Source organism: Aplosporella prunicola (genome assembly GCF_010093885.1).
Source record: "Aplosporella prunicola CBS 121167 unplaced genomic scaffold K452scaffold_16, whole genome shotgun sequence".
NCBI classification, from domain to species: domain Eukaryota; kingdom Fungi; phylum Ascomycota; class Dothideomycetes; order Botryosphaeriales; family Aplosporellaceae; genus Aplosporella; species Aplosporella prunicola.
Window position 1 is genome coordinate 801,766 of NW_022983544.1, and position 26,496 is coordinate 828,261.

The 26,496-nt window shown below is 55.9% G+C and overlaps 14 protein-coding genes and 2 non-coding genes across 16 annotated transcripts; 9 read left to right on the plus strand and 7 right to left on the minus strand.

Annotated features, from left to right (window-relative positions):
* Positions 1–96: 96 nt before the first annotated feature.
* Positions 97–2,333, minus strand: K452DRAFT_50984 (uncharacterized protein). The gene is made up of 5 exons (XM_033546770.1): positions 2,117–2,333; positions 1,524–2,034; positions 1,045–1,461; positions 438–967; positions 97–377 (listed from the first exon to the last, which is right to left on the minus strand). The coding sequence occupies exons 1-5, from the start codon at positions 2,156–2,158 to the stop codon at positions 255–257; spliced, it is 1,623 nt and encodes a 540-aa protein (XP_033396479.1). The 5' UTR covers positions 2,159–2,333; the 3' UTR covers positions 97–254.
* K452DRAFT_50983 (uncharacterized protein) lies at positions 2,334–3,436 on the minus strand. The gene has a single exon (XM_033546769.1). It carries the CDS (start codon positions 3,218–3,220, stop codon positions 2,510–2,512), a length of 711 nt encoding a protein of 236 aa, XP_033396480.1. The 5' UTR covers positions 3,221–3,436; the 3' UTR covers positions 2,334–2,509.
* A 1,511-nt stretch (positions 3,437–4,947) lies between these two features.
* K452DRAFT_51003 (uncharacterized protein) lies at positions 4,948–6,279 on the plus strand. The gene is made up of 2 exons (XM_033546771.1): positions 4,948–5,385; positions 5,437–6,279. Exons 1-2 carry the CDS (start codon positions 5,120–5,122, stop codon positions 6,173–6,175), a joined length of 1,005 nt encoding a protein of 334 aa, XP_033396481.1. The 5' UTR covers positions 4,948–5,119; the 3' UTR covers positions 6,176–6,279.
* A 591-nt stretch (positions 6,280–6,870) lies between these two features.
* On the plus strand, positions 6,871–7,313 carry K452DRAFT_51012 (uncharacterized protein). Its single transcript, XM_033546772.1, has one exon. The coding sequence runs from the start codon at positions 6,970–6,972 to the stop codon at positions 7,204–7,206; it is 237 nt and encodes a 78-aa protein (XP_033396482.1). The 5' UTR covers positions 6,871–6,969; the 3' UTR covers positions 7,207–7,313.
* On the minus strand, positions 7,263–7,377 carry K452DRAFT_t102. Its single transcript has one exon. It is a non-coding gene; the product is annotated as a tRNA-Ser (tRNA).
* Positions 7,378–7,882: 505 nt separating this feature from the next.
* K452DRAFT_t101 lies at positions 7,883–7,963 on the minus strand. The gene has a single exon. It is a non-coding gene; the product is annotated as a tRNA-Ser (tRNA).
* Positions 7,964–8,340: 377 nt separating this feature from the next.
* K452DRAFT_327536 (uncharacterized protein) lies at positions 8,341–9,529 on the minus strand (the record flags this gene model as incomplete). Its single annotated transcript, XM_033544926.1, has 3 exons — positions 8,341–8,720; positions 8,804–9,422; positions 9,476–9,529. The coding sequence occupies 3 exons, from the start codon at positions 9,527–9,529 to the stop codon at positions 8,341–8,343; spliced, it is 1,053 nt and encodes a 350-aa protein (XP_033396483.1).
* A 445-nt stretch (positions 9,530–9,974) lies between these two features.
* On the plus strand, positions 9,975–11,567 carry K452DRAFT_288858 (uncharacterized protein; the record flags this gene model as incomplete). Its single annotated transcript, XM_033540740.1, has 2 exons — positions 9,975–10,862; positions 11,006–11,567. Coding segments are annotated over 2 exons (1,088 nt in total), but the record flags the coding sequence as incomplete, so codon positions are not given.
* Positions 11,568–12,414: 847 nt separating this feature from the next.
* Positions 12,415–14,358, plus strand: K452DRAFT_309870 (uncharacterized protein; the record flags this gene model as incomplete). Its single annotated transcript, XM_033543279.1, has 3 exons — positions 12,415–13,952; positions 14,030–14,154; positions 14,222–14,358. The coding sequence occupies 3 exons, from the start codon at positions 12,415–12,417 to the stop codon at positions 14,356–14,358; spliced, it is 1,800 nt and encodes a 599-aa protein (XP_033396485.1).
* A 543-nt stretch (positions 14,359–14,901) lies between these two features.
* On the plus strand, positions 14,902–15,363 carry K452DRAFT_205572 (uncharacterized protein; the record flags this gene model as incomplete). The annotated part of the gene is made up of 1 exon (XM_033536103.1): positions 14,902–15,363. A coding segment is annotated over one exon (462 nt), but the record flags the coding sequence as incomplete, so codon positions are not given.
* Positions 15,364–16,371: 1,008 nt separating this feature from the next.
* On the plus strand, positions 16,372–17,696 carry K452DRAFT_252666 (uncharacterized protein). The gene is made up of 2 exons (XM_033538255.1): positions 16,372–16,525; positions 16,595–17,696. The coding sequence occupies exons 1-2, from the start codon at positions 16,474–16,476 to the stop codon at positions 17,440–17,442; spliced, it is 900 nt and encodes a 299-aa protein (XP_033396487.1). The 5' UTR covers positions 16,372–16,473; the 3' UTR covers positions 17,443–17,696.
* K452DRAFT_51094 (uncharacterized protein) lies at positions 17,533–18,019 on the minus strand. Its single transcript, XM_033546773.1, has one exon. The coding sequence runs from the start codon at positions 17,881–17,883 to the stop codon at positions 17,623–17,625; it is 261 nt and encodes an 86-aa protein (XP_033396488.1). The 5' UTR covers positions 17,884–18,019; the 3' UTR covers positions 17,533–17,622.
* Positions 18,020–18,675: 656 nt separating this feature from the next.
* Positions 18,676–19,896, plus strand: K452DRAFT_309872 (uncharacterized protein; the record flags this gene model as incomplete). Its single annotated transcript, XM_033543280.1, has 2 exons — positions 18,676–18,824; positions 18,921–19,896. The coding sequence occupies 2 exons, from the start codon at positions 18,676–18,678 to the stop codon at positions 19,894–19,896; spliced, it is 1,125 nt and encodes a 374-aa protein (XP_033396489.1).
* Positions 19,897–20,053: 157 nt separating this feature from the next.
* Positions 20,054–20,859, plus strand: K452DRAFT_51103 (uncharacterized protein). Its single transcript, XM_033546774.1, has one exon. The coding sequence runs from the start codon at positions 20,212–20,214 to the stop codon at positions 20,632–20,634; it is 423 nt and encodes a 140-aa protein (XP_033396490.1). The 5' UTR covers positions 20,054–20,211; the 3' UTR covers positions 20,635–20,859.
* A 1,342-nt stretch (positions 20,860–22,201) lies between these two features.
* On the minus strand, positions 22,202–22,660 carry K452DRAFT_273585 (uncharacterized protein; the record flags this gene model as incomplete). The annotated part of the gene is made up of 1 exon (XM_033539150.1): positions 22,202–22,660. A coding segment is annotated over one exon (459 nt), but the record flags the coding sequence as incomplete, so codon positions are not given.
* Positions 22,661–24,532: 1,872 nt separating this feature from the next.
* Positions 24,533–26,353, plus strand: K452DRAFT_299483 (uncharacterized protein; the record flags this gene model as incomplete). The annotated part of the gene is made up of 1 exon (XM_033542228.1): positions 24,533–26,353. The coding sequence occupies one exon, from the start codon at positions 24,533–24,535 to the stop codon at positions 26,351–26,353; it is 1,821 nt and encodes a 606-aa protein (XP_033396492.1).
* Between the last annotated feature and the right edge of the window lie 143 nt (positions 26,354–26,496).

The window sequence follows — 26,496 nt, forward strand, 5'->3', positions numbered from 1 at the left end:
CGTGATCTCTTCCTTTATGCTCTCCGCTCTCTTTCCCTCTCTCTCCTTTCTCATAGCATTTCTCATAGCATTACCGTCATCCCTGCGTCTTGTCTCTTCGTCTCTGAGAGAGAGAGAGAGAGTGTGTGTGTCTAAGTCTCTCTAGACCTCTCTAGACGTCTCGTCTCGTCTCGTCTTGGCCCTTGCACCCACATTCCTCTTCCTCTACACCCGTCTCCCCTCTCCTCTACCGTCTACAGCACAACGCGACCTACCTACGCATACGTCGGCGCCTCGACCGGCACGACATTCGCATCGTGGTCGAGCGCAACGACGCGGCGCTGCGTCGACGCCTTACGCGGGTTCTTGGCCGCGAAAATGTCGTCGAGTTCCTCGAGCTTTGAGAGAGATACGTCAGTAACAGTGCCAGAGACAGGAAGAAGAACAAAAGAACCCACCGTATGTCCCTTGGTCTCCGGAATAAACAAATACACCACGCCCGCCTGGATGACATCCCACACCAAAAAGATAATGTACGTGTGCCACCCAATGCGCTGCATAGCTACCGGCCACGCGAACTGATTCAGCAGCATAGCGGCGTTAAGCGCAAAGCTCGAAAACGCCATGCCCTTAGCCCGCTGCTCAAAGCTCAGCACCTCAACGGGATACAGCGCCTGCAGCGGCGTGAAGCCGAACGAGAACACGGCGCCAAACAGGAAGATCATGGCCGTTGCGGCCTTGGAGCTGGCGACGTCGCCGCGCTGCGCGAACACGGCCGTCGCGGCCGTCATGCCGATCCACACGACGGCGCAGCCGAGGTTCGCGGCTAGCAGTAGGAAGCGCCGCCCGAGTTTGTCGACGCAGAGCGCGCCCAGCACGGCGATTACGAATTGCTCACAGGAGTAGATTAGATTGATGTTGGCCTTTGCGACGGGTGATTTGTAGCCTGCGGATGTGAGGAGCGAGGACATGAAGTATGTTAGGACGGCTAGATGGATTGTTAGCTCTATCTCTGCGCCTAGCAGTAGAAAATGGGGTGTTAAATGGATAGGAAAAGATACGCACCATTGCCCGCCCACTGACCAAAGATGGAAATGACGATATTGCACGCAATACGGTACCTACTGGCGCGGTCACGGAACAAGCAGCGATAGTCCCACCAGCGCTTGTCCGCGCCCTCGAGCTCGAGGTACTCCTCATATTCACGCAGCTGCAGCATCACCCACACGCTGTCGGGGTTGCCGCCGCCATGGTACGTCGTCAGCACCTGGCGGCACTGCTCACGCTTGCCGCGCGTGTACAGCCACCGCGGCGACTCGGGAAGGAACCACACGAACAGCACAATCAGCCCTGAGAACATCATCTGCAACCAGATGGGTATCGTCCAGTTGTTGGCTGCTTTGTCGTTGAGCGCGCCGCGGATCGCGCCGGCCGCAACAATTGAGCCTACGAACCAGAACGTGTTGTAGAGCGCCGTTACAACTAAAGGGTGTCTTAGTGTCTGCTTTGAGTGTTGATGAGGGAGTCCCAAAGTGTGCACTTACCGCCGCGGTAGGCTGGGTGCGTCGTCTCAACCACATACATAGGCCCCGCCGACGAAGCAATAGACACGCCAAAGCCGAGCACGAAGCGGCCGGCCTCGAACTGCCCTACACTCGCGGTCCACCAGGTAGTAGCATTAATCAGCGTGCCAGCAATAATCGCCGCAGCGCCAATGAACATACCGCCCTTACGGCCACAAGAGTCAATGGCAGGCCCAACAAACGGCAGCGCAACCACGCTGCCGATCTGGTACATGGACGTGACGATGCCGGCCCAGATGCCGTCCTCGGAGCCGTGGAAGAAGGCTTTGAAGTCCTTGTTCATCAGCAGTCCGTTCAGCAGCGAGCCGTCATAGCCGTTCATTGTCGAGCAGAAGAAGCCCACCAGGCAGCACAGGTACAGCACCATGCTGCGCCCGCTGAAGGGCCGCGGCGGCTCTTTAAGCATCGCTTCATTGTACGCTTCGGTGCCTGTGATGGTTTTGACTTCTTTGATCGGCGGTTTTTCGTCGATCTGTGTGGGGCATCTCTGTTAGAATGCGCATTGAGTGTGGGGATCTGGGGTTGGTGATGTGGGGAGGTGGAGGCATACGTACCGCATGCTCGGTCGTTATCTGTAATATCTCTTTATGTTCCATGACTGTCAAGTTGTCTGATCTGAAGCAGCAGCAGCAGCGTCGACACGATACATATAACCACGCCCCCGTCGCCCAGTCAAGAGCCCTTGCCCTGTAGTATGCAGATCAGCTCATTTCCGCGGCGGCGAGAGCCTGCGCGTGGCGGGACAGAGTTGAGAGAGCGAAAGGCTCGCTCCAGGGCTCTCGTGCTCGCAGTTCGTCTCTCGACGCGGCTCTAGCCCCTTCGGCCCTCTACGCCGCTCCCCGGTGATGGTCCCGTGAGTCCCGCCAGACAATCTCTTTCTCACGCCGGAATATTGGCACGCGCGCCCTGTTGCGAACGGCACTACTCCCACCCCGCCGTGCTCGTGTCTAGCGCCCGCACGTCGCGGTTTGCAATTGTCCGGCATGAATGCGCGCGCGCATATCCTTGCACCTGGCAAGAAAGAGCGGATCACCCATGCGAGCAGAGCAGATCAACCCTGCCATTGATGTGCGCACATTTTCCCAACAGCCAGGCACACACGCCCGCGCGACTGGTCCAGGGCGCAAGGCCTCCCCAACGCAACCTCTCCCGCTGCGGCTTGCAGCGCGGCTCTTCTGGCGGCTGGCTATGGCGTTCCATGTACCAGGTACGGACATCCGTAGCCTCATGACACTAACAGCAGCCACGACGCGATTACTCACGCCCGCACCCGCGCCGCTTTCCACGCGGAGCGGCCCGCCCGAGGGAAAGACGCGAGCGCCATCAATCGAGCCAGCAGAGCGTGATGCGGCGCGGGGGGTGTTCCGTACAGTACAGTGGGGGCCGGAACTCGCTGGAGTGTGCGCGCCCTGAAGTCGCGTCTCCGCGTCGTTGTGTCTCCGCGCCCCCCGCACGCACGCGTGTGGGTAGTTACAGCGCGGGTATGTAGCTAATAAACATCGGCAACAGGGGCAGACGGGAATTGAAGCATCGTGAGGATGTTGGGAGGTTGTCGTACTAGGTATGGTGAGCGGTGAGCGGGTGGCGGCTCCGGCGTGGTGTGTGGTTGTGGACCGGTTTTTGGGGGTTTGTTTTTTTCTTTTTGCGGTCGTCGGCATTGATCATCTTCCTCGCCATCTGTCGCGTTTGTCACCGACGGGTGCAAGTTGACCAGCTGACCCATCCACCGCTTCGTTGCATGCAGAACATCGCTCTTCTGCCAGGCAATTCGGTACTGATGCTGAGGTGACGCGATGCGACGCGACGCTGACACGAGTTGCGAGCCCCGAGGTCAAGAGATGGCCGATGGCCAGAAAAAAGAAATCGCCGATCCTGTAACTGGAACATCAACATCCTAGCCTTTCCTCTCCACCTCCGTCTCTCTCATTCTCCCTTCATTTTTCCTTTCTTTGTCTTTTCTCATCGTCTCTGTCTCGCGTGTCAGAACAATGCGATGGGATGTGCGTGATGCATGACTCATCCCACTTCTTCTCCGCTTTTCCCCATGGGGAGCGATGTTGGTCGCCGAGGCAAAACCGCGAAATGGCCGTGTGGGTGCAAGATAGGATGTGTGGGCGGACGGAATGTTGTTGTTGGGTGTAGGCGGAAGGTTGGGCGTACGCAGAAGGAGGTTGCGGGCCCAGAAGACGGCGGTTGCACCTTCCACCATATCCTCCATCTCACTCCTTCCTCACCGACTGCAAGACCCGATCGAACGCGCATACTATGCCCGCTCTTTTATACTGACAGCTCCATATGCTGCGGGGCGCGAGCAACAAGCCGCTAGCAAAGCTTGAAGCATTCATAACTTCATGCGCAGCTGCGCGGACAGAGAATGACAGAGACTTATACGATTAATGCCTAAGTAGCCGTTGTTGTCGGTTACGGAAGGTCAATTTGATAACCCGTATTCACTAGACTGACGCAGAGCCTCAAAATCATTAAACTAATCCAAAGCATCTCAGCCTCGGATCCAACCTGGTTGTTGACCACAACAATTCGGTGTCCGGACCGAGGTCAGGGCCTTTATCACATGAGCTACCAGGCGTTTCCTTCTTTCATCGCGCGTTTGCTCACGCAAGCAGCAAGTAACTGCTCCGGCATACCGTCATTCACCGAGCTCATGACCCCGTGCCGTCAGTAGCAGCTGCAAGAAACTGCCGTTCAACCCGTGATGGCCACCATAACGGTTTGACCGGTCAAGCCACCGTCGCACACATCCTGCTCTCCCTCGCCCTTTTTGTATGCAGTGGTGAGCTGTCGCTGCATGGCTGAGACATCGCCCTTTTTCGTGGCGCGCCAAGCAGCAGGGGGGCTTAGGAGTCCAGTATGAATCTAGCGGGTCGCCCACTTGCTTTCGCCAGACCTCCCGACAGCCTTTTGCTACGTTCACCCAATCATATCACTTCTCAGCCTTGTTTCCCACCTTTGCTTGCCAAGTTCGCCAACGTCAGCTCTGCGGCTGGGGACCAGCATATCCTTGCTCTCGCCCTTCGAGTGTTGCTTGGCCTTCCAATCATCGTCGACATGGACGACAGATCGAGGTACTTTTTTTTTTTTAGTACTGACATAGAAAAAGGGCGGAAAGTAATAAAAGGCCCTTATTTTGGACTTCACAACCATCCGATGAGAACATTGAAAGCCGAACACATCTGTCATACGCTGGATCCCCATGCGGCTTCCAAGGCCCCACCAGTGGGCCTTCCCAGTTCGATGTGTTCCAGCACTCTACACCATCGAGACTCGACCTCTGTTACGGCCTCAACACTCTCATATCACAAGTACCTAGCACTTGTATTTCGGGTAATGTCACAACTATTGACTCCTTTCTTTCTGAGCCATTTGGATGTGCGCTCAACGATCTCTGCTTTACGCCTCCCGTAGCAACAAATCGTTCATTGCACCATGCCAACAGTCAGCCAGCGTCACTCCTGTCTGCTTCGTTCAACTCGGCTCCGCATGTAAATAATACATGGGATTCACCAAATTCTGGGAACTCCTTCGGTTTTCAGGCTTCGATGGACAGCTGCTCAATACCTGGTTTTGCGGAAGAAAAAATAACTTGGCACGACTGGGGCAATGGCACGCTATCGTTCAGTCCCATTCCGGATAACCAGTTGCCAGGCTCGACTGGGCACGAGATGCTCGATGACTCAAATGGATCACAGATTGAAGAGAACGATCTTCCGTTCAGGATTGGTTCAGAGCCCATGAACCAAGGCAATGATGAGCCAACAGGCAATACACCAGAAAACATGCCCAGTGGTGAATCCTCCCGTCAGCTGTGAGTATGATGAGCTTGCTTAAGGGATTGTGAAGCTAATGGCATTTGCAGTGTACGTCCCGATGATGCTCATGCAACTGGTCGATACCAATGTGTTACCTGCGGAGTCTGCAGAAGTAATTCATCGGATCTCCAGTGGCATGGGAATGATGAACAGCACGACGCTTTTGCTTGCTCTGTACATGGTTGCAGCCTTACTTTTACAGTTGGCTCAGGCGTGTCAAGGCATGTGAGGAGGGACCATCCCGAGATGAAGTCATGTCGTCAATGCGGACAAGGATTCCCCTTCATTACGTCACTTAGCGAACACGCAGCGTCTACTGGCCATGCGGCCTTTGCGTGCACCGTGGAAGGGTGTGAGTCGGCCTTCTCGAGGTTCGACGTTCTACGAAGACATCAAGAGTCTCACCAATCCGTCACTGCCCGTTTCCCCTGCAAGTACTGCAAGAGACACCGGGGCGCGGACAGTCTCAAGCGCAGAGATCACTTGACGCAACATCTGCGCAACTATCACCACATGGGCGTGGATGAAGTGAGTAGTAATCAGCGTTCATGCCCGCATGACGGGTGTCCTGAATCAAGGCCTGATATCTACGACATGCCTTATTGGAAAAGGGATCACGCTTTCAAAAAATCCGCCGAATATATCGCGCACATGAGGAAGGTCCACAAGGAGTCTGACTTTCCCTGCACGGAGCCTGGATGCAACCGTGGTGGACCAAAAGGCTACTTTCGCGAAAGAGACCTCCTCAAGCACAAGGCCAAGGAGCACGGCATTCCCATCGAGTGAAAGCACCTTCTATGGAAACGCCCGCTCAATCATGAGCCGACCAGAATGCACGCAGGCCGATCACCAAATTGGAACCATCTTCCGCCTTTCCATCCTTTTATTCAGTACTCCAAACAAACGACGAAAAACCAAAAACATCACAAAAACGAAACCCATACTTGCAGTAACGACTTTTTCGGCTTTCATCACGACCAGAAAACCAGGAAATCAACAAAAACACTTGGAAAACAAACCCGACACTGGCATAAACGAACTTCTCTTACGGCGTTGGAGGGGAGTTAGGCGTAGGTAGTCATTTAGTCTTTTTACAAATGCTGTGCACTGCGTGAAGTGATATTTTGCCCTTATTTCTCAACTCGACTATTTAGAAACGTCTACAACCAGATATGAGCATCCTTATCAGGGTAATGCATACATACATATACCGCCGCCATCAACCATCACTTTGTCACCTTTCTGCCCCACAGCCCTTTACCAGGACATTACACTACAAATATGTCGACAAGATAATCATCAATTATTTATCTATAGGTTCTCCACTTACTACTTCAACCTATGGGCTCTTGTCTCCCAATCTTATTTGTTACCTCCATAGCCATCTTCGCGAGCCTAAAGATTGCGATTTTGACCTCTTTAGAATATCAATAATAATTCATTTATTATTTTTTACTTTCAAGCATCTATCAATTTATTCGCTAAATTTATTTTATATGTTCTTCTATCTATCCAATCATATGCCTATTCCAATGTTTACGGAATTGAGAACCCACTGTTTCCTGTCTGCAGAAAAGTGAATGGTGCATTGCAAGTATTTACGTTGGCTCGTCCTCTATCATGATGTCAAAAAGCAAAACAAAATAAAAACCCAACACCACTTTTCCCGCAAAGCCTGCGCCCACAGCAATTCCCACCAAACCACTATTTTTCACTACGAACCTCACAATCATCGCACCTCCTTCTCCCACCGCAAAAGAAACCACACACCCCTCCCCTCTCACCACCCACCACCCAACCCCGCCCCCCTTAAATAATCCCAAACACAAACCAAAAAACAAATCGCAAAAAAGAAAGCCTCTTCGGTCTTAAGCGACGCAGACAAGATTCGAACTTGCGCGGCCGAAGCCATGTGATATCGGAGATAGCGAAGCCCGTAAGAGCGACACGATTCGAGTCACACCCATTAACCACTCTGGCACTGCGCCTGATGAGGGGGCTTGTTGATGACTAACTCTTTGCCTGGCATGTTTATTTAGTTTGGATTTTAGGGGGGGAGGTGGGCGGGCCAGTGGGTAGGGCTTCGGTCCGTGGGGTGGGTGGCTTTGGTGGGAAGGGCCGAAGTGCGAGGTCTGTGCGGGATTGGGAAGCGAGAGCTTTTTCGGCGCCAGGGCGCTGAGGCATCGAAACGCTAAAAAGTCTTCGGCGAGGGGTTCGCGAACTAGTTACTTCGAACGGTGTTGGAGGGGTCTTGACACTTGATGGCTGCACTGGAGAGCAAATAAAAAAATTGGTGTTGAGCAGCATTTTTGCGGGACATGTTCATCTGAAGCTCCTGTTGGAGTAGCCCATGCTGTCAACGCCAACGTCCACCCTCCGTTCCCTTTGCCGCACCAAACCAACTCGCAGTTAGTCTCTCCAGCAAAAGATAAAGGCCCTGAGTTCTTGAGCAGGCAAAAAGAGGGGATTCCAGCACGCCAAAAAGGCAAAAAACGACGCCGGCAAGATTCGAACTTGCGCTCCCGAAGGAAATAGATTTCTAGTCTATCGCTATAACCACTCAGCCACAGCGCCAACGTTGGAGAACTTTTGTCATGTTTGGAATATATTCAGGGGATTGCGGGTGGTGGTGAATCGTTGCGCAAGCGCGATCACGGACCCTTTTCAGACCTGAGTTGCCACGACCTGCACGACACCAAACTCGGTCCGCAACGGAACATGATTGTTGACGGAGGTCAAACAGCTGTCCATTAGAAGGTAATGCCTTGATATAAGGCCGAGATATCTTTTCACGTAGGTGGAGGTTAATGCACTTGCTATCTGTATGTACGAATTCTAGCAGCGGGCAAAAAGCTGTTGCAAGGTCATGACGAGAAGAAACAAGCATTCTATCCACACCAGAGAAGTAACATTTCAATTTCCCCCATCTCTCTCATTCAATTTCCTTCTCGTCATTTCGCATACGTCGCCCCCAGCCGCATAGCCAAATACTCGCCGGCAACGACGCTCTCATAGCGCCTCCCCGTCTCCTCAAACGTGCCCGGAATGGCCTCAATGAGCTTATCGAAATCCGGGTTGCAAAAGTACGCGACCGAGTAGCGGGCGGGGTGGCGGGCGGGCGCGTCTCCGCTACCACTGCTGCTGCTGCGCACCGGTGGCTCCACGACGCGGTGCTTGGTGCTCTGGATGGTGTCGTTGGACCAGCGCGCGAGCAGGTCCCCGGCGTTGACGACGATCGTATCCGCCACGGGCGTTGCGTCGATGAAGGTGCCGCGCGGGGAGAGGATCTGCAGCCCGCCGCGGTCGTCTTGGATGAGTAGCGTTAAGGAGCCTATACACCGGAGACGAGACGACGTGTTAGTGGTGACTGGAGCATGTCGGCCTACTGCGCTCTCCCTCTCTCTCTCGACATACCGTAGTCGGTGTGCTCGCCTGCCCTGACCTGCTCCTGGCCGTCGCTGCGGCGGAACACGCTTGCGTCCACCTCGGGGTAGTGCAGCAAGCGCAGCGTATTATCGCCACGAGCAGTGTACACATCAAACCAGTCCTCCCTAATGCCCATACCGAGGGCAAGCGCGCGCAAAACCTCACGATGCAGCTCCTTACACGCCTCCCAAAACCCGACCATCAACTCCCTAAACTCCCTCCCCTGGTCATCCACCCCATCCGGCCACAAATTCGGGCGCCCCTCCTCGCCCTCCCGCCCAATCTCCAACGACTCTTTCAGGTCCGGCACCGCCGCGCGCAACGCGTCCACATCCCCGCCAAAGTCCGCCCGCGTCACCTTCTCCCGCCCATGCGCCACGTACCCCCGGTTCGCGGCGGCGCTGTACCACGCCAGCGCGTCCTTTTGCGCCTGCGGCCGCGCGAAGAAGCCCGCGCTGGCGCCGAAGACGGCGGCGCGCGTCGCGCGCGAGATCCCGTGGTTGGAGAGGTAGACGAAGCCGGCGCGCTGGAAGCCGCTGAGCAGCGCGCGCGCGACGTGCTCCCGTGAGGCCGCCGTGCCGTGCGTGTATTGCGCGAAGTCGATCAGCTGCGCCGCGTTAGTCGGTGCTTAAGCGGTGCGGAGTGGATGAGGGCACGCACGGGGATGAAGAGGTCGTCTTTCTCTACGGCGGGGTCGATCTTGCTGGATGCCATGGTGCGTCTTTCTGGTATCTGCCTCGTGATGCTCCGCGCCGGGGATGTGCAGAGGTGAGTTGGCCAGACAACACCACGGCTATGTATCCGCGCGCCCAAGCCACTCCGCACACTGCGTCCGCCCGCCATTATCGCGCTGGTGGGTGAAAGCGTCGGCGAGCCCCGCGCAGTGCCCGAAGACGAGGGGATGGATGGCGTAGATAAGAAGGCGGGGCTTATCGAGGCCAGCTTCTGTGCGACCTGCAGGTACACACACATTCAGCCGCCGGGTGTGTTTTCTCCTTGTGGCAGGCGTGTGACGATGCCGAGCACTGCGGGGATTGCATGGACAATTGCTCTTCGTCTCTCACTCCAAGTCTCCTCCCATTGAGCCTCCAGTTTACCCTCACCACCACCGCCACCATGCCCACCGTCGACATCCACACCCACGTCTACCCCCCGAGCTACATGGAGCTCCTCCGCTCCCGCACCACCGTCCCCTACATCCGCAACTTCCCCGACGACCCCGACAACGCGCGCCTGATCATCCTGCCGGGCGAAGACTCGCCCTCGACGCCCAGCACGGCGCGCGGCCGCCCCGTCGGCCCCGCCTACTACGACATCGAAGTCAAGCTCTCCTTCATGGACACGCACGCCATCGCCGCCTCGGTCATCAGCCTCGCCAACCCCTGGCTCGACTTCCTCGCCCCCGCCGACGCCGTCCCCGCCGCCACGGCCATCAACGCCGAGCTCGACGCCCTCTGCGCCCAGCACCCGGGCCGGCTCTTCGCATTCGGCGCCCTGCCACTGAGCGCCTCTCCCCACGCCGTCGCCGACGAGGTCCAGCGCATTGCGCAGCTGCCGCGCCTGCGCGGCGTCATCATGGGCACGGCGGGCCTGGGCCAGGGCCAAGGGCTCGACGACCCGGCCCTCGACCCCGTCTGGGCCGCCCTGCAGAAGGCCCGCCTCCCCGTCTTCCTGCACCCGCACTACGGCCTCCCGGCCGAGGTGTGGGGGCCCCGCGCCACCGACTATGGCCACGTGCTCCCGCTGGCGCTGGGCTTCCCGCTCGAGACCACCATAGCCGTCACGCGCATGCTGCTGGCGGGCGTGTGGGACCGCTTCGAGGGCTTGAGCGTGCTGCTCGCGCATTCGGGCGGCGCGCTGCCCTTCCTCGCCGGCCGCATCGAGAGCTGCATCGCGCACGACGAGTTTTTGTCGCGCGAGGGCCGCAGGAACAAGCGCAGCGTGTGGGACGTCCTGAGGACGAACGTGTTTCTGGACGCGGTTGTTTACTCGGACGTTGGGCTGGGGGCGGCCGTCGCGGTAAGCGGCGCTGATAGGCTTATGTTTGGTGCGTACTTACCTAGCTACCTGATCATCTGCACGGCGCGGCTGCGTGCATACACCCCCTACCTACCTACCTACCCACCCACGTCCTTCCCCCAAACACGAAACAAATGAACCCCAAACTGACACCCACCCCCCCCCAAACAGGAACGGACCACCCCTTCTTCCCGCCTCTAGGAAAAGATGACGACGCCGACACTGACGCCGCGGACTCGCAGCAGTGGCAAAGCGTGCAAACGAACTACGCGGCCATCAACGCCACGTTTGCGCACGACGAGGCTGGCAAGCAGGCCGTGCTGGGCGGAAACGCCATTAGGGTTTTGGGGCTGGAGGGCGTGCCGGCGTAGGCGACTGGCTGGGTGGCTGGTTGTGGGCTGAGCCGTGTGGTGGCGCCGTTGGCCTGGCGTTTGAAGAGGAGGGCTGTTTCTGGGGACGGGAGCGCGCAGCGCGCCGCGACGTGACGGATGCTGCGGCGACGGCCCGAGACAGGCACTGTGCCTAGGTACCTAGGTAGGTAGGTATGGATGGATGGATGTGGGCGCGCGAGGGAGCAAACGAAACGGACCCTTGAGCACCAGCCAACCAGCCAACCAGCCAGAATCGAGATCTGCAGTTGTTGTTGTGCTTTTTTGCCTGTCTGCCTGCCTGGGTTTGAGACGCGTGGAAGCCTACCTAGGTACCCTAGGTAGTATGGAGGTTTGGTCTAGCCACCGCTATTTTTTTTTTTTTTTTTTTTTTTTTTTTTTTTTCATTCCGAGGCTTGGTGGGCGCTGGTGGGTTGTTGCATTGTTGTCTGGCGAGGTTTTTCTGCTCTCTCTCTCCATCTCTCACCATGTTTCTCCTTCTACGCCACAGGTCGGTAGGTAGGTACGCACGCGCGCGCGCATGCACGCACCCGCCACGGACATGGGCATGGATAGCCCGTTTGCCTGCCTGCCTCATGCCATGCCATGTCTCACGTGCACGCCCCGCCCGCCACGGCGCGGCGCGATGCAGGCACTGTCCTGTACTGCACGGAGACGGCGGGATGTCATGGCGTGGCACTAGGTGCCTTGCTGTTGACGTGAGGGCGGGAGCCGGCAGGTTTAGGGTTATTATCACCGCGTTGGTGGGTGGGTGGGTGCTGTTGGGTTGTTGTTTCTGCTCTTCTGCTTTCTTTCTTCTTCTTTCTTCTGATCCCTTCTCCTACTTCCTCGCTCGTTGAGATACTCGCCCCGGTCCCTAGCCTTCCTTCTACGCACCCGCTTCTCGGCGTGGAGACTTGGTGTCTCGTTTGCTCCCTGTGCTTTGACTTTGGCTTTGGCTTTGGCTTTGGCTTTGTCAAGTCTTTCTTTCTCCATTCCGACGTCTCCGTTTCAGCGCCTTCGTGGCCCCTATCCGTGTTGCTGGACGAAAAGAGCCGTGGTCATCGCCCCGGGTGGTACGTGGGTAGGATGCGCTTTCAGTGACCAACCTACCTGGGTAGAGAGCATTCACTCACGCGCAGCAGAACCGCACACGAACGAAGGCCGCAATAGGTACCGATAGCAGCAGCAACAACAACGCAATCGCATCCAATGGCCACCCCCGCCTACGCCCTAGCCTGCTCACCCGGCAGCCCATCGCCAGGCGCATCAAACCCGCGCAAACGGCCCCGTCTCGACGTCGACAATGACAACGACGACGACAACGGCAACGGCAACGGCCCACCCACGCCCCAGCCAGCACCAGCACCAGCAGCACCACCCACAACCACAACCACGAGCACCACCTTCGACTTCGAGCCCAACAACAACACCACCACAGCCATAACCACCACAACCGACGCCCCCCTCAGCGACCACGACTTCAACCAGCTCCTCGCGGCCGCCGCCACCCCGCCCCCCTTCCAGACCGTCGACCCCATGGCCCTAGCCGCCATGCCCAGCAGCAGCAGCAACAACAACAGCCTCAACCTAACCAACCTCAACAGCCTCAACAACGGCAACAACAGCCTCAACAACCTCAACAGCAACGGCAACAGCATCCCAGACTTCCCCCTCTTCGACGACGTCTGGCTCCCCCAAGAACACGCCGTGTTTGCGGACCTGGCCGCCTCGCCCCAGCCACCCGGCAGCCCGTGCGGGACTGTCCTCTCCGCGCCTGATGCTGACGTTCTGGCTGAGCTGCATGGCGAGTGGCAGGGGCTGGACTTGCTGGGTACGGGTGCGGGTGCGGGTGTAGGCGGCTTCGCTGCTGCGGGGCAGCAGAGAGGGCATGTGGGCACTGCGCCCCAGCAGCAGCAGCGTTTCTCGAGCGACTACTTTGCGCTGGAACAAAGGCAGCAGCATCACCAGCACCACCAGCAGCAGCCCTACACGCAGCACATGCGCTCGCACAGCCAGCCCCCCGAGGACGTCGGCTTGCCGCCGCACCCTAATTCACACTCCAACCAGAACCAGAACTCGAACCCCAACTCCAACTCCAACCCCCTCAGCAGCGGCATAACCTTCCAGCGCACCTCCGGGCACTTCATCGGCCGCCCACGCCCCGCGCGCCACCCTTACCCACGCTCGGCGCCGCATCCGCTGCATTTGCGGCAGCAGCAGCAGCAGCAGCAGCAACAGCAACAGCAACAGCAACAGCGCGCGCGCCCGCTCGTGCGGAACACCGCGGCGCAGGCACAGGCGCAAGGCAGGCGGGCAGCGGGCCCGACGTCTGCGCCTGCGCCGATGATGGGGCTTGAGCAGCGCCAGCACCAGCACCAGCACCAGCACCAGCACCAGCAGCAGAGGCGCGAGTTCGGGTCGCCGCTGCGCGCTGCGGGTGCGTCTGCGCCGGCTCGGCCGGGAACGCCGGGAACGCCGGGAACGCCGGGAACGCCGGAGGCGGTGGTGCCGGTGGGGCCTTTTGGGGGCGGTGTCGGTGGTGGTGGCCTCGTGCAGTCGTTACTTCTGCAGAATCAACAGCAGCAGAAGACTGATGCGCCAACACCGTCCCTGGCGACGGGCATGTTTGCGCTGCTAGAGCGCATGGCGCGCGGGATTGACGAGGCGCGCACGATGCTGTACCGGGGTGCTGGAGGGCTAGGGGTCGGGGAGGGGCAGGGCAGCGCCAGCGAGCTGCGTGTGGAGATGTAAGTACCTAGTTACCTAGGTATTGATTCTGCAAGGCAAGATGGCGCGCTAACGAGCATCTTTCCGCAACCTACAGGCAGCGGACCGAGCAGCGCGCCCGCAACGCAGAGGTGACGGAGCTGGACGAGCCGCTCGCGGTGCTGCCGCTGGCTGGGTTGGGCGCGGTGCCCCGGAGCGGGCGGGCGGTAAGGGAACTGAGCCGTAAGTATTGACCTTCCATATGAGTGTTGAAAGATAGACGGTGCCAATAACTTATGCTTAACGACAGACGGCGCCGCCGACGCGCTGCTCCAGGCGTACGGCCTGCGCGGCGCAGACGACCTCTTCCTGCCGCACAAGCGGGAGCTGTACCTGCGGTTCGTGGGTGCCAGCCGCGCGCTGATGCATCGGGTGCTGGACGGGTGAGTGATGAGCGAGCGAGCAGCGGGAGATCAGACCAGGCCTGGCGGGCGGTCTCGGGCCTCGCCCTCTCGTACCCCGGGCCGCGCGAGATGAGGCAGAAACCTTAACCCCGACAAGCAGTGCGCGCTAGCGACGGAAGCGGCCTGGTCCCGGCCCCTGCCAAGGCGCTTGGGCTGCATGAGGCAGCGCGAAGGATTCGCGGGCGCCTAGATGGGGGAATTAGACCACTAGGCTGCATCGTGGCGTGGTGGTCCTGGGTGCTCATTTCTTTTAAGAGGCCTGCGTGCCTTTTCTCTCTCTCGAGTGCTTTAGCCCTTCAGCCCTCTCTGCTCGCTGCTCTCTGTCTCTGTCGTTGTCACCGTCGTAGTCGTCATACACTTACATACTGTCTTTATTTTAACTCCACCACGCTCTCTCTCGTCGTATAGTACGGATTATTCCATATACACACACACAAACAAACAACAACAAACAGCAACCATGCACGCCACCACGACCACCGCCCTCGCCCTCCTCGCCAGCACCGGCGCCCTCGCCCAAAGCACCTCCGTAACCTCGTGGTTCAACATGGGCTTCGACAACGACCCGGTCGCCTCGGTGATCGGCGTCTCCGGCAACGCAGTCACCTACGCCATCGCCTGCGCGCCCGACACCGACGCCGACGACTGCGGCCTCTACCCCTCCATGACCATCACCGCCGGCCCCGCCACCCTCGCCTACTCCTACACCGTGCAAACGGACTCTGCCTCCGTCGCCACCGATCTCGAGGACGAGTACGACACCTACGGCAACGAGTTCCTGATCGATTGCAAGCTGGACGGCACTACCCGCGCGAGCTGCCATGCTAGTGTCGGCGGGAAGAACGCTAAGGCCCCCACGGATACGACGACTACGCTCGCCAGCGAGGACATGTCGTTTGGGCCTTTGACGATCACGGCGGGCTTGGAGAGGCTGGCGGCAAGGACGGCGAGCGCGTCTGCGAGCGGTGCGTCTAGCACGGGTGCGAGCGGCAAGGCGAGCAGTGGCAGCGGGTCGGCGACTGCGAAGGGTGAGTGGTTTGCGTTCTTTTGTTCTTTGTTTTGTCCGGTTGTTGTTGTTGTGGAATCGTATTTGCTGACGAAGATGCGCGCACAGCTACCTCGGCGGCTAAGAGCGGCGAGGAGTCCTCCTCTGCCTCGGCCACGGCGAGCCCCTCGGCGGGCGGCGCGGGCCACTTTGCTGCGCCGCTGCTGGCGGTTGCCGGCGTTGCGGCTGCGGCGTTTGCACTGTAGGTGTTTTGGTTGGTTGGCTAGTTAGCTAGCTACTAGCTAGTTGGGGCTTTTTAGTGGGGGTGGTAATGTGGGGGTTGGTGTCGTTGTTGTTGGTGTTGTCTTCGTCGTTGTCTTTGATACCTCTTCCTCTCTGCTTGCTTGCTTGTCTGCTTGTCTGCGTAGTCAGGCAGACGGGCAGGCAGTTATTTACCGACTTAACTACCTGGTCACGAATGCTTATGTACTGTACCTGTACCCGTCATGTGCTTTGGTCTATGCATGCCTAGCATTCACCTATCTGCGGTTTTTGCGTGCATGGTCGTCTGTGTGTTTGGATTTCTGTTGGTAAGTGAGTGCGCTTTGGCCTAGCAGACGTTGTTTTTGAACGTAGACGTCCCGTGGGGAACGGGCATAGAGGGGTCGCTTGTTTGATGTTTTGAGGTTTGGGTTTCAAGTAGATGTGTTCTTTGTCTCAATTGCCCGTCCTTGTGTATCTGACATGTTTAGTGCCTGATTGTGAGTGCGTATAATGGGCTTGAAATAGGTGAAACGGTTCGGTTTTGGAATGGTTGCGTCGATTGGTGCGATGCCGTGGATGAGACAGGATGGGGATTTGGGATTGAGAACGTGCTCATATTTGTAGGAGGACGACCGAGACAAATGGCGTGCTAGAGCACATATCTGCTCCCTGCCATCCTGGCCCCAATCGGCCGCCGTAAAATGCCGACATCAGCTGTCGGACGCGATACCAAGCTTGAAGCTACGTTGCATTCAGAACCCAAGACAAAACCACAGCCTCGTCCGCCTTGATGCCTTGAACCCCACGACCGCCCTCGCCCCCCCGACCCATTCCCAGCCCGCCCGCACCATGGCGACCCGCGGCCAATTCAACACCAAGAACCCCACCATCAAGCGCATCCGTACGCGAGACCCCCGCACCCGCTGCGATAACGATCCCCCCCCGCGCTGACAATATCTATGTACCGCAGTGAAAGAAGCGTCGGAGCTGGCCAACAATGCCTCGACCGAATACCACGCCGAGCCGCTCGAAGACAACCTCTTCGAATGGCACTTTACGCTGCGCGGGCCCCCGGCGCCCTCACCCTACGCCGGCGGCATCTACCACGGGCGCATCATCCTGCCGCCCGCGTACCCGCTGCGCCCGCCCTCCTTCCGCTTCGTCACGCCGACCGGCCGCTTCGAAGTCAACCGCGAGATCTGCCTCAGCATCAGCGGCCACCACGAGGAGTCCTGGCAGCCAGCGTGGGGCATCCGCACCGCGCTCGTCGCTATCCGCAGCTTCATGGACACGGACGCCAAGGGCCAGGTCGGCGGCATCGACTGCACCGAGGCTGCCCGCAGGAAAATGGCCGCCGAGTCCGTCACCCATCGCTGCGCTAGCTGCGGCAAGACTAACGCGGACGTCATGACCGAGCGCGAGGACCTAGTCAGGGAAATGGTTGGCAAGGGCGAGATCAAGGAGGAGGAGGTCCCCGAGGAGCTGAGGCTCGCATACCGCGAGGACTTGGGCAAGCAGGCTGAGCCGGGCGAATCGTCGAGCAAGGCCGCCGCTCCGCCAGCCGCGAACGAGGAGGAGACGTCATCTGCGCAAAAGACCGAGACGACCACACCGGCTGCGAGTGCCTCTGCCCCGCTGTCCGCTGCCCCTGCGCCTGCACCCGCACCCGCTGCAGCGCGCCCTGCCCCGCCGCCTCCTCAGCAGCAGCAGCAGCAGCAGCCTCGGCGCGCGGACGACGCGGTCCCGGCCTGGATCGACAAGGCCATCTACGGCATCGTCGCCGCGCTGGCATTCATGATCCTGCGCCGCATCTTCTGAGCTTTCTTTTTTTCCTGCTTCCTCTTCCCGTATACGAACGGTCTCGAAATGGGGCTGGGGGTTCTTTTGCGTTTCTGTTATCTGCGGGTTCTTTAAGGGTTTAGCGTGGCGTTGGGGATGGGATGGGATGGGAAGGGGTTCAGCGATACCACTCTCGTAGCAATTAATGGGTGATTCTTCTTATTCTTTTCCTTCCTCGTTTCTTCTGAGATTGCGTGGAGCGAGATTGGTAGTATGGTACTGGGGTTTGGGACACTGCCTTCTGGGCTCGTCTGCTACGGTGCAGTGGGTGCGTACACACACCTTTTCACGAGCTACGTGATTGCCCGCAGCCCCTGCTCCGGTGCAAGCGGGCAAACTGATAGATTCAGTCAAAGCTACGCCGCGCCATAAACTCCACACCATACCATACTCAAAACCCCCACAACTTCGTCTCGGCATAACACCCCGCCGCCCCGGCCGTTATCGTCGCCTTACATGCCACACACAACGCCAATGGATCCCGCCCGCCCCACGCATCCACGCATCCACGCCTCCACTCCCTCTTGCGCGCAAAATGCCCTTTACAACTACTGCCTCCTGAGCCGCCCGGACGCTTGCTGGTGCGAAACTCATGCTAGTGACCTGTTTGTGGGGTCGTGTGTGGTGAGCTTGTTTGCTTGTTTGTTTGTAGCAAATTGTTCAGAAGGAAAGGGATATAAAGCGTGGTAGGTGTCGCTGGCCGAAGATGCGAAATGCCTTGTACATATATTCTGTGGAGGAGCGCTCACTGCAGTGTTTGATATGGCACCGGATAATCTGCCCACCCCCTCTAGATATTTTGCCCACCCCACGTGATAGCATCTACAGAATTATACAACATATTTTCTACCCCTTAAAATCTTAGGTCTCTATACCCTTATAAGTACCTTTATACCCTTCGAATGTTTTATTTTTATACCCTTATAGATACTCTAGTAGTCGTATATATCTATACCTCTATGCTCTCGTAGTATACTCTAGTACTCGTATATTTTTGCTTTTATATAATTATATAGTATCTATTAGCTGTAGTATAACAGTCTATTGTAACTATCTAAGAGGTATTATGTAGGTATTATATACTTTATTCAATATATAGTTAAGGGGTGGGCAAATTACCCGGGGCCTTTGATATAAATGCCGTGATAGTCATACGAGAGAAGAAGACAAACACGGGCTCACTGAGCTCGGCCGCCAAAAGAGGACGAGGAGATGGGCGATGAGGATGGCAAGACGCACGCCCACGCCAGGACGGACGAGCTCTTCCACCAGGTGCTGGGCGTGCAAGGTGTGCGGCGCAGCAACGGCACGCTGCGGCAAGGCGACGACGTCCTGTCTGATGCCCACCGCGGCTGCGCGACGTGTGTGTCTCTTGGGGATCCTGACCGGCGGCAGATGCCAGGGCCTGCTCGGGGGCGACAAGCACTTCCTTTGCCCACCTCCCACTGCTGACGCAGAGGGACGGCCCTGACGAACTGGAGGCCGCTAAAAGAGGACGACGAGCTGGGCACTGAGGATGGCAAAGACGACGGGGAGGGAGATGAGAGAGAGGAGTACGAGGACGGCGGTAAGGCTGGCATCAAGCGGGAGAGCCTTCACGCTGGCGTGTTGCCAGCTCTGTTCTTCACGCGCGCGTACACTGCGGGATCCTCCTTCGCAGTCAAGGCCTCAACATATCTTATGTTTATACGAGTACACTGTGAATGGAGGTGGGCGTTGTCACGCAGCAATGCCCCCATCGTACTTTCACAGTTAACACTTTCTATGCTTATAAAAGCGCTCTTCGCTCCGCTCCTTCTTCCTTTTCCTCTACACCCACGGAGAACTCAGCGAACACTCACGAAAGTCAGCTTCACTGGTACCAGATCTGCAGCCTCACTCACTCGACAAGAAAACATGACTGCTGCTACGAAAGCCAAGCTTTGGGCTTGCATCGACTCCCTCGATGACAAGAAGCTCGAGGGTGGAAACTACATGCGCGGCTCTCGTAAGAGCAGCACTGTAGACAGTTCAGAAATGGACTACCACCTCGATAGGGAACACACTATCACGAGGGCTGTCGACGACGGAGAGTTTAAAGCCGGTGTCACCTACTATCAGGTCTCGCTGCAAGCTAAAAAGGGACGAACCGGAAAGGGTAGCAAGCGAAGCAAGGCTACCGACAAGAAAGGGCATAGTAATGCAAAGGATATCAGAAGCAGCGGTACTGGTAGCACCTATGCTACCATCTTCGTCTCCAGCGCCTTGGAGAACAAGCCCCCGCCCGCTGCTATGGTCAAGGCTGCGCTAAAGTCGTCCTGCGCGGATGTCGATGAGAAGGAGATGAAGAACGGAATACTTCAAGTCCCTGTTCACAACTGCGTCATCCAGGGTGACAGAACCTGGAAGAACGCGCACACTGGAGTCGGTGGTAAGGAGGCTGACTACGCCTGAGTGCCTCCATGTCGCTGGAGCCTACGCCAACATCCGACGCGGTTGGGCATTTCTTCCTCACAGTGTGATGCGCAGTAACTGCTGACTTGCTTCACCTCCGCAAACCGCACTCGCAACCCTTGAGCGCCATGGCCTCCACTAACGATGACCACAACTAATGCCGGCTAATCTCTCCTTTGCAACGACTGGTATGATATGATCACACCTGCTTTCCTTGGGCTTGCTGACAACTACACCTGCTTTTCTGTAGGCTTACTGACGACTTCATCCCCTTTCCCTGATCACAACTAATACCGGGCTGGTTTTCCCTTTGCGATGGCCGGTATGATACGATCACCCTTCCTTTTCCTTGGCTTGCTAATGACTACACTTGCTTTCTACAGGCTTTCCCACGACTGCACCAGCTTCACGACTATACCCGATTCCCACGACTGTACGAGCTTTACACGACTATACCCGATTCCCACAACTGCACGAGCTTTACACGACTGCACGAACTTCACACGACTGCATCCAATTCCCCACAATGACACCTGCGTTTCCCCATGCTTGCTTGCTACCAAACAAGCTCAGCTGACAGTATACCCTATCCCATCACTGAACTTTGAGCAACTGAGCACACTTTCGAGTCTCACTCACGCTCGAAGACATAATCACAGAAAGCATCACTCACGTAGAACCCTGATAAAAATCCAAAAAAAAAAAAAAAAAACACCTTTCCCCAAATGCATTTCCTGAAAGTGATGTCCCTAGAATCATAATGTGAAAATTAAAAAACTACGAGGCAGATTAAAAAGCGAGGTAGAAACTGAAGTCATCGTAAAATCTTGGGAGGATAAAACTTTTATCATCTGCTTTTACGTTAGAATGCATTGTGATAGGATAATGTAACTTGAAAGAAAAACAACAATTATTTTCTGTTCTAAAAATGATTTTCTTTCCTTACTGTGCGGAGTTTCATGGGCCAAGCAAGATACCATGGCTATTGTATTCAAATAGAATTGTAACAGCAAGTAAATACTTAGAAACCGAAGCCAGCAGAATAACATGTCACGCGGGTGTACTTAATTAAGTTCGCCTACTTAGAAGACGTTAATGTTTGTATTTTTTTCATATTACGTATATTTTTTGGAAGGGAGGCATTCTATAACTTTTTTTTGTCATTTTTTCTTATCTACTAAACGCAAAAGAAAGTGAGAAAAACTACATCAATAGTCAAAAGAACAACAAAAACTAACCTAGGAAAATTACAGTCCGCACCCAAGCAAAGACCTTACATGATTAGCCATGAGCAAGTCATCTTCTGAATGTCCTTGCAGCATGCTAGTCTTCGATGCTACATGCTACACTAGACCAACTTTCTGACCAGCCTCGCCTTCAGATTCGGGATGAACTCCCTATCCTTCCAGCTGCCAGCAAACGCCAAGGAGTTGTCGATAGCTTCAAGCTCCTCAGGGTACTCTTCACGTTCCTTCAGGAAAGGTGACTGAAGCTGCTCCAGGCGCTCATCGAAAGTCTCCCTCAACAGCACACGCCCCCATTGTTCCCACTCCCAAGCGGTGTCTTCGTCCATGGGGCCAATGGTTGTCCAAGGTTCCGGCTCGTCGTAGTCTGCGGTGTCGATGATTTTGGGGTAGCGTGAGACCCAGTCAAAAGGAGTAGACGATGCCTTTTCCCAATCAAGAAGAGCGACCGCTTTGCCGTCGTCGTCCACAATGATGTTCCATTCGTGGATATCTCCATGGTGCAGCCAACAAGAGCCTTGCTCGAACTGCTCGCGGCCGAAGATGATAGGGAGACAACTCTGCAGCTTGAGCAGATACCTAGGCATCTCTTTGAGGGACTCGAGGTCGTATCTCTGATCGCCCAGAGATTCCATGTCCTCGTTGATGTTAAGGCTGCATTCCACGTTCTCACTCAGCCCATCAAGAACTTTCCATTCCTCTGGAATTGGCTTGGGGCGAATCCGACCTTCCATGTACTTTTCCTTGGCGACTCTCTCGGCTTCTTCCTCCTGCTCTCTCTCGAGCTTGGCGCTTTTCGCTTTTCTGACCTGTTCTTCCATTGTCCAAAACAATTCCCTGCGGACAAGAATAGGCGCCCAGTAACGAGCACGTTCTTCCATCCGAAGGTCCTGAGTTTCGGCAATCGCAAAGGCAATACGCGAGCTGGTGTACTGCTTCTTGCTTTCGAAAGGTCCACGATCCAAATTGAAGTCAAGACGCAGGTCGGATACGAATTCGTCATCGTTGAGTGGGCCAACGTGATAAGAGTCCTTGTCCGACAAAGGATTGTTCCAGGAATGGTACAGAGATCCCATCGTATCAAATTGGATGCGGGAAAGTTGGTCAACCCAGTCGGCTACAGTCTTGTGCAATTCAACCTTGGCTTCAAATGTCATCTTGGATTGGGCGTCCGCGTAGGTAGTACCCTGGACCTTTTCCATGAGTATCCATTCAAGGCCAAGCTCGTTATCCATCGAGGAGTCGAAGGCATAGATCTTAGGAACTGGAATGGTAGTGTTGTGGCGAACATACTCCATGGTAGAGACCTCGATCTGTGTGCGGTACCAAGGAAAATCTGGAAGTGCGCAACGGAAAATGCATTCCTTGGTTCCCTTACTGTCTTTGTCCGTAGACGAGACAATGTAGACTTTGTTGAACAAGCCTGCGGCCAAGAACTTGACATCAATGTCCTTTCCGAGACCACAAAGACCTGTGAAAGGGCGGATCACGTTTGCGATCTTAGCGATGTCGGGCTCCATCTTCCAAGCAGGTTCCCAGCTATTGTCGAGGATATCGTATTTGTGCACCATGACACCTTTTCGGAGGTCTGTAGAGAGCTCTGGGGGCCCTCCCATGGATACGCGAATGGGTAATGTGTCCGGGTCTCTCTCACAACAATCCTGGGGCAGAGCATCAGTTGCGGTAAGAGAAGTGACCACAGAAGATGTGACTTCATCACTGTTGTGTACAAGCGGGAACTCTTCAATCCAATCAACTACAGCCTGGGCCTCCCAATCTTGTTCACTCTCGAACTCAGACTCCGGTGAATGAGAAGCCGCCACAGGAATGGCATCCGCCACAGGAACACCAGAGTCAGGAGGCTCTTCCATCGCCGTGACAAAAGAATTGACCGTGGCAAAGGAATTGATTCTACTGGCCGACCGATGAGCGTGTTCGGTGGCTATGATTCTTGGCGTGGAGTCGTCGTCGCTGCTACCGCTAAACCTCGCAATGTGTGAATCAATCGCGCCGTGCAGCTGGGGCATGATATCGTGATGTCCTGAGGGAGAGACCTGGGAGGGACTGTCGGGGGGAGAGCTGGATGGAGAGTCATAGGGAGGGTTGGGTGGCGAGTCGTCAGAGGAAGAGTCGTGAGAGTTTGAGGACGGACTCGCCTCCGGGTCGGTCGGGGTCTTAGGCGAAGGGTCAGTGGGGGATTCCGACGAATGAGTCAGCTCCGGAGTGCTCAAATAAGTGAGAGGTGACGAAGTCGAAGGGGAGAGGGTCGAAGGGTGAGGAGTTTCGGGCTCCTTCGGTCCGGAAGCGAAGTCGCGTACGTGGTTTTCGTCCACGGGAACGACAACCGCAGCGGACTCAGAGTTGTCGACAACGGTTTCCTGCTCACTGATTGGCTCGGTGGTCTGAGCATGGCGCCTGTGAGGAAAAATACCCCTCTTCGTGATCGAGTCTTTAAGATTGCTCGAGGTATTGACTTTGCTTGAACTGATCCGGCTAAGGGGTGAGCTTGTCGGCGAGAAGTTTGGGCTGTGTTGCGGTTCCGGGGTCGCTTGCTTCAAAGCCACGGAATTCAGGCTCTGGGAGCTGGAGAACGTACGCAGAGAGCCCTTGAACCGATCGCGCAGCTTCAAGGCATGCTTCTTGCTGATGTCACCGTCGTCTCTCGACGGGAAAACTGACCTGTCGGGTGGAAGACCATCTGCGCTGCTGGAGGGTGAACGCGACGCGTTGCTGTCAGGCGACCAACGGCTCTGTGACGCCGGCGATGGGCTATCAGCCTGGGCGTCAGGCGGGCTATTACGCTTGCGTTTGCCTTTGCCGGTGAGGGCCCTCTCAAGGAAAGAAGGCTTCATGTTGTCGAAGGGATGGTCGAAGGGATGAGAAGCTTCAGAAGCGGAGTTGTCAGAAGGCATGCGATACCGAAGGTGAGTAGCGCAGTTTGTTGAAGGTGGAAAAGGGAAGAGGGTGGTGGGTGGCTCTTAAGTAGGCGGCGGAAATTTAGTTGTTCGCTGATGGTGTCAAAGACGATGTGAAAGTGAACGATTAACACGCTGTACCCACGCAGAGTTTGACAGCCGACACGTGAAGCGTGTGCACTTTGTTAACACAGCGAGTAATATCTGTGCGCAAACTTTGTGCTTTTTGTGGCGGGGGAGTCGACGTTCCTCCTGCCTCTTTTGGTCAGCTTTGAAAGATAGGAAGCTCCATGCCAAAGCAACAACAACACCTACCTTCACCTTCTCCTAGTTGCAACATCATTACGAATAGAACCGCCAAACTTCGCCTCACCCAAATGCTCAGCATTTTATCACTGTATCCCCAAAAGAGCTCACCAAATCTTTAGAAGCACTCATTAGCTTGTTCCTGAATACAAACACTCCCAGTCTCACAGAATGGAGGACGCCAATGCTCGTAACAGGCATTTCCGACCTCAACCTGGTGCTGATCCCGTGGAATACTTCCGACGAAGGCGACGTGGATACTTCAAATGGAACTACGCAAGTGTCAATGGACGATGGAACGTTAATATTGATAAAGTAAAAGCAACATTAGAGCCGCACTTGCCAGACCTCGGCATGCATCCTCAAGAGCTCGTTATCGACAATTTCTACTCGGGACCCACCACCGCGTATGGTGGCGACGCTGCCAGGTATTACACCGTACGAAGTGGGTCTGATCGGGGAAAAGAATACTTGCTAAAGATCAATCTTCCAATATTCCCCTGGTACTTGACGGAAAGTGAGGTCGCAACAATGAAATATGTCCGCCTCCAAACAAGTATTCCGGTCGCAAAAGTCTACGCGTACGATGCGAGCGGCGATAACGCTATGGGCCATGAGTGGATACTGATGGACAAGCTCGGAGAGTGGTCCAGCACATTTTATGCTCTGAACAACGCACTTGACTTCGACCTAAAGTACAACATCGTGTTAGTCTTGGCCGAATGGACGAACCAGCTATCGCTTTTGAGGTTTAATGAAATTGGAAGCCTCTACCATCGGAAGAAGTCCCCAAGCGAGGGCTCTGTATCAAGCCAGCGCAGGATACCCTCTTCAACCTGGCAGAATAATTCAACTGGTTACAATGATGCAACCTGGCAGAACGATGATCTCTTGGGAGACCTCTATATGGGAGGGACTGACCTGCTAAGGAAGATTTTACCACGTGATGAGATACAAATGCCTCCGCAAACAGGCAATGCGCAGAATTCCGTCAGAGAATTGCGATTCCGTCAACTCCCAGACCCCGAAATGATTGATGAGCTTTTCGAATTAGGACCTGCCGTACAGTTGTGCTACATGTGGGACTGGCGTTTGGAATATGGCGTGTTCCATGGACCATTTTCTACCACTGAACATTTCCTAAGGTCTTTTGTGGAACTTTCACTTCACGAGATCATGGACCAAAAGCAGAGGAAGCGCTCGGAGCTTGCAATGCTTCAACGAAAGTACGATAGGAAGGAGATGGATACGTTACCCTCATACGATGGAGAAGGCGAATCAAGATTAGAGGGGGATCTTGACCCTGTATGGAGCGAGCTTGCGAGCCTCAGAGCCAAGATCGAGAGCTTGGGACCCATTGACGAAGACGACACAATAGATTGGCAATCCCAAAGGTACCTTTTGGACGAGTATAATCAAGAAAACGAAGAAGAAGACACGGCAGAGGAAACCAACGAGAACGACTTCAGCGAAGACGCTTTTGCTTCTGGCATGCAGAACTGTCTGGAACTCTTGTATCTTCTTCCAAAAGTCTGCCCGCCGTTAGGGGAGAAAGCTGCACACCTGTACCATCCCAACATGACCGAGGAAAATTTGCTTCTTGACGGCGAAGGCATTCCAATAGGGCTTCTTGACTGGTCGCAGGTTATCGCCGTCCCCACTTCCCTCATGGAGCCCTTTCCAAGCATCATATGCAGCTGGACACGCGTGTCAGAAGACGTCGACAATGCGTCGGAAAGATTTGATGCCATCCTGAGGTCATGTTTCAAGGGGAAGTTGGAAAGGCTCAGTTCACCAGCATTCGATGCGTGTAAAGATCAGGCGGGCGACTACGTGCCGCGCAGCCTAGATGACCCCGAGCGTATCAAACACATCGATGAGCGCGACCTAAGAAACATTTGGCGTTTGGCCAAGGAAGGGGGACAAGGCGGGCGAGACGAGGTCCACGAGATCTTCAAGAGGGTGAAACGGCGTTCAGAATGGGGGTTCTAGAGGAGGGGACGTTCACGCGGGACGTTGTCTACCGGGAAAGCTTCGGCTTGATCTGGTGCCGGACAGGCACGGCATGACAGGGTACGAGGGTGGGGTCCGCATAAGGACGGGGGGCTTGGAGACCCATTGATTGTAAAGACAGG

Excerpts from the sequence above, each read along its gene's own strand:
- K452DRAFT_51003 (XM_033546771.1), top strand. The coding sequence starts at position 5,120 with ATGGACAGCTGCTCAATACCTGGTTTTGCGGAAGAAAAAATAACTTGG. Across the intron at positions 5,386-5,436 it reads GGTGAATCCTCCCGTCAGCT|TGTACGTCCCGATGATGCTC; the intron begins GTGAGTATGATG and ends TGGCATTTGCAG.
- K452DRAFT_51012 (XM_033546772.1), top strand. The coding sequence starts at position 6,970 with ATGGTGCATTGCAAGTATTTACGTTGGCTCGTCCTCTATCATGATGTC.
- K452DRAFT_252666 (XM_033538255.1), top strand. The coding sequence starts at position 16,474 with ATGGCGACCCGCGGCCAATTCAACACCAAGAACCCCACCATCAAGCGC. Across the intron at positions 16,526-16,594 it reads CCCCACCATCAAGCGCATCC|TGAAAGAAGCGTCGGAGCTG; the intron begins GTACGCGAGACC and ends TATGTACCGCAG.
- K452DRAFT_50983 (XM_033546769.1), bottom strand. The coding sequence starts at position 3,220 with ATGCCGACGACCGCAAAAAGAAAAAAACAAACCCCCAAAAACCGGTCC.
- K452DRAFT_51094 (XM_033546773.1), bottom strand. The coding sequence starts at position 17,883 with ATGCCGAGACGAAGTTGTGGGGGTTTTGAGTATGGTATGGTGTGGAGT.
- K452DRAFT_51103 (XM_033546774.1), top strand. The coding sequence starts at position 20,212 with ATGGCCGGTATGATACGATCACCCTTCCTTTTCCTTGGCTTGCTAATG.
- K452DRAFT_50984 (XM_033546770.1), bottom strand. The coding sequence starts at position 2,158 with ATGGAACATAAAGAGATATTACAGATAACGACCGAGCATGCG. Across the intron at positions 968-1,044 it reads TGGTCAGTGGGCGGGCAATG|CCGTCCTAACATACTTCATG; the intron begins GTGCGTATCTTT and ends CAATCCATCTAG. Across the intron at positions 378-437 it reads CGGAGACCAAGGGACATACG|CTCGAGGAACTCGACGACAT; the intron begins GTGGGTTCTTTT and ends TCTCTCTCAAAG.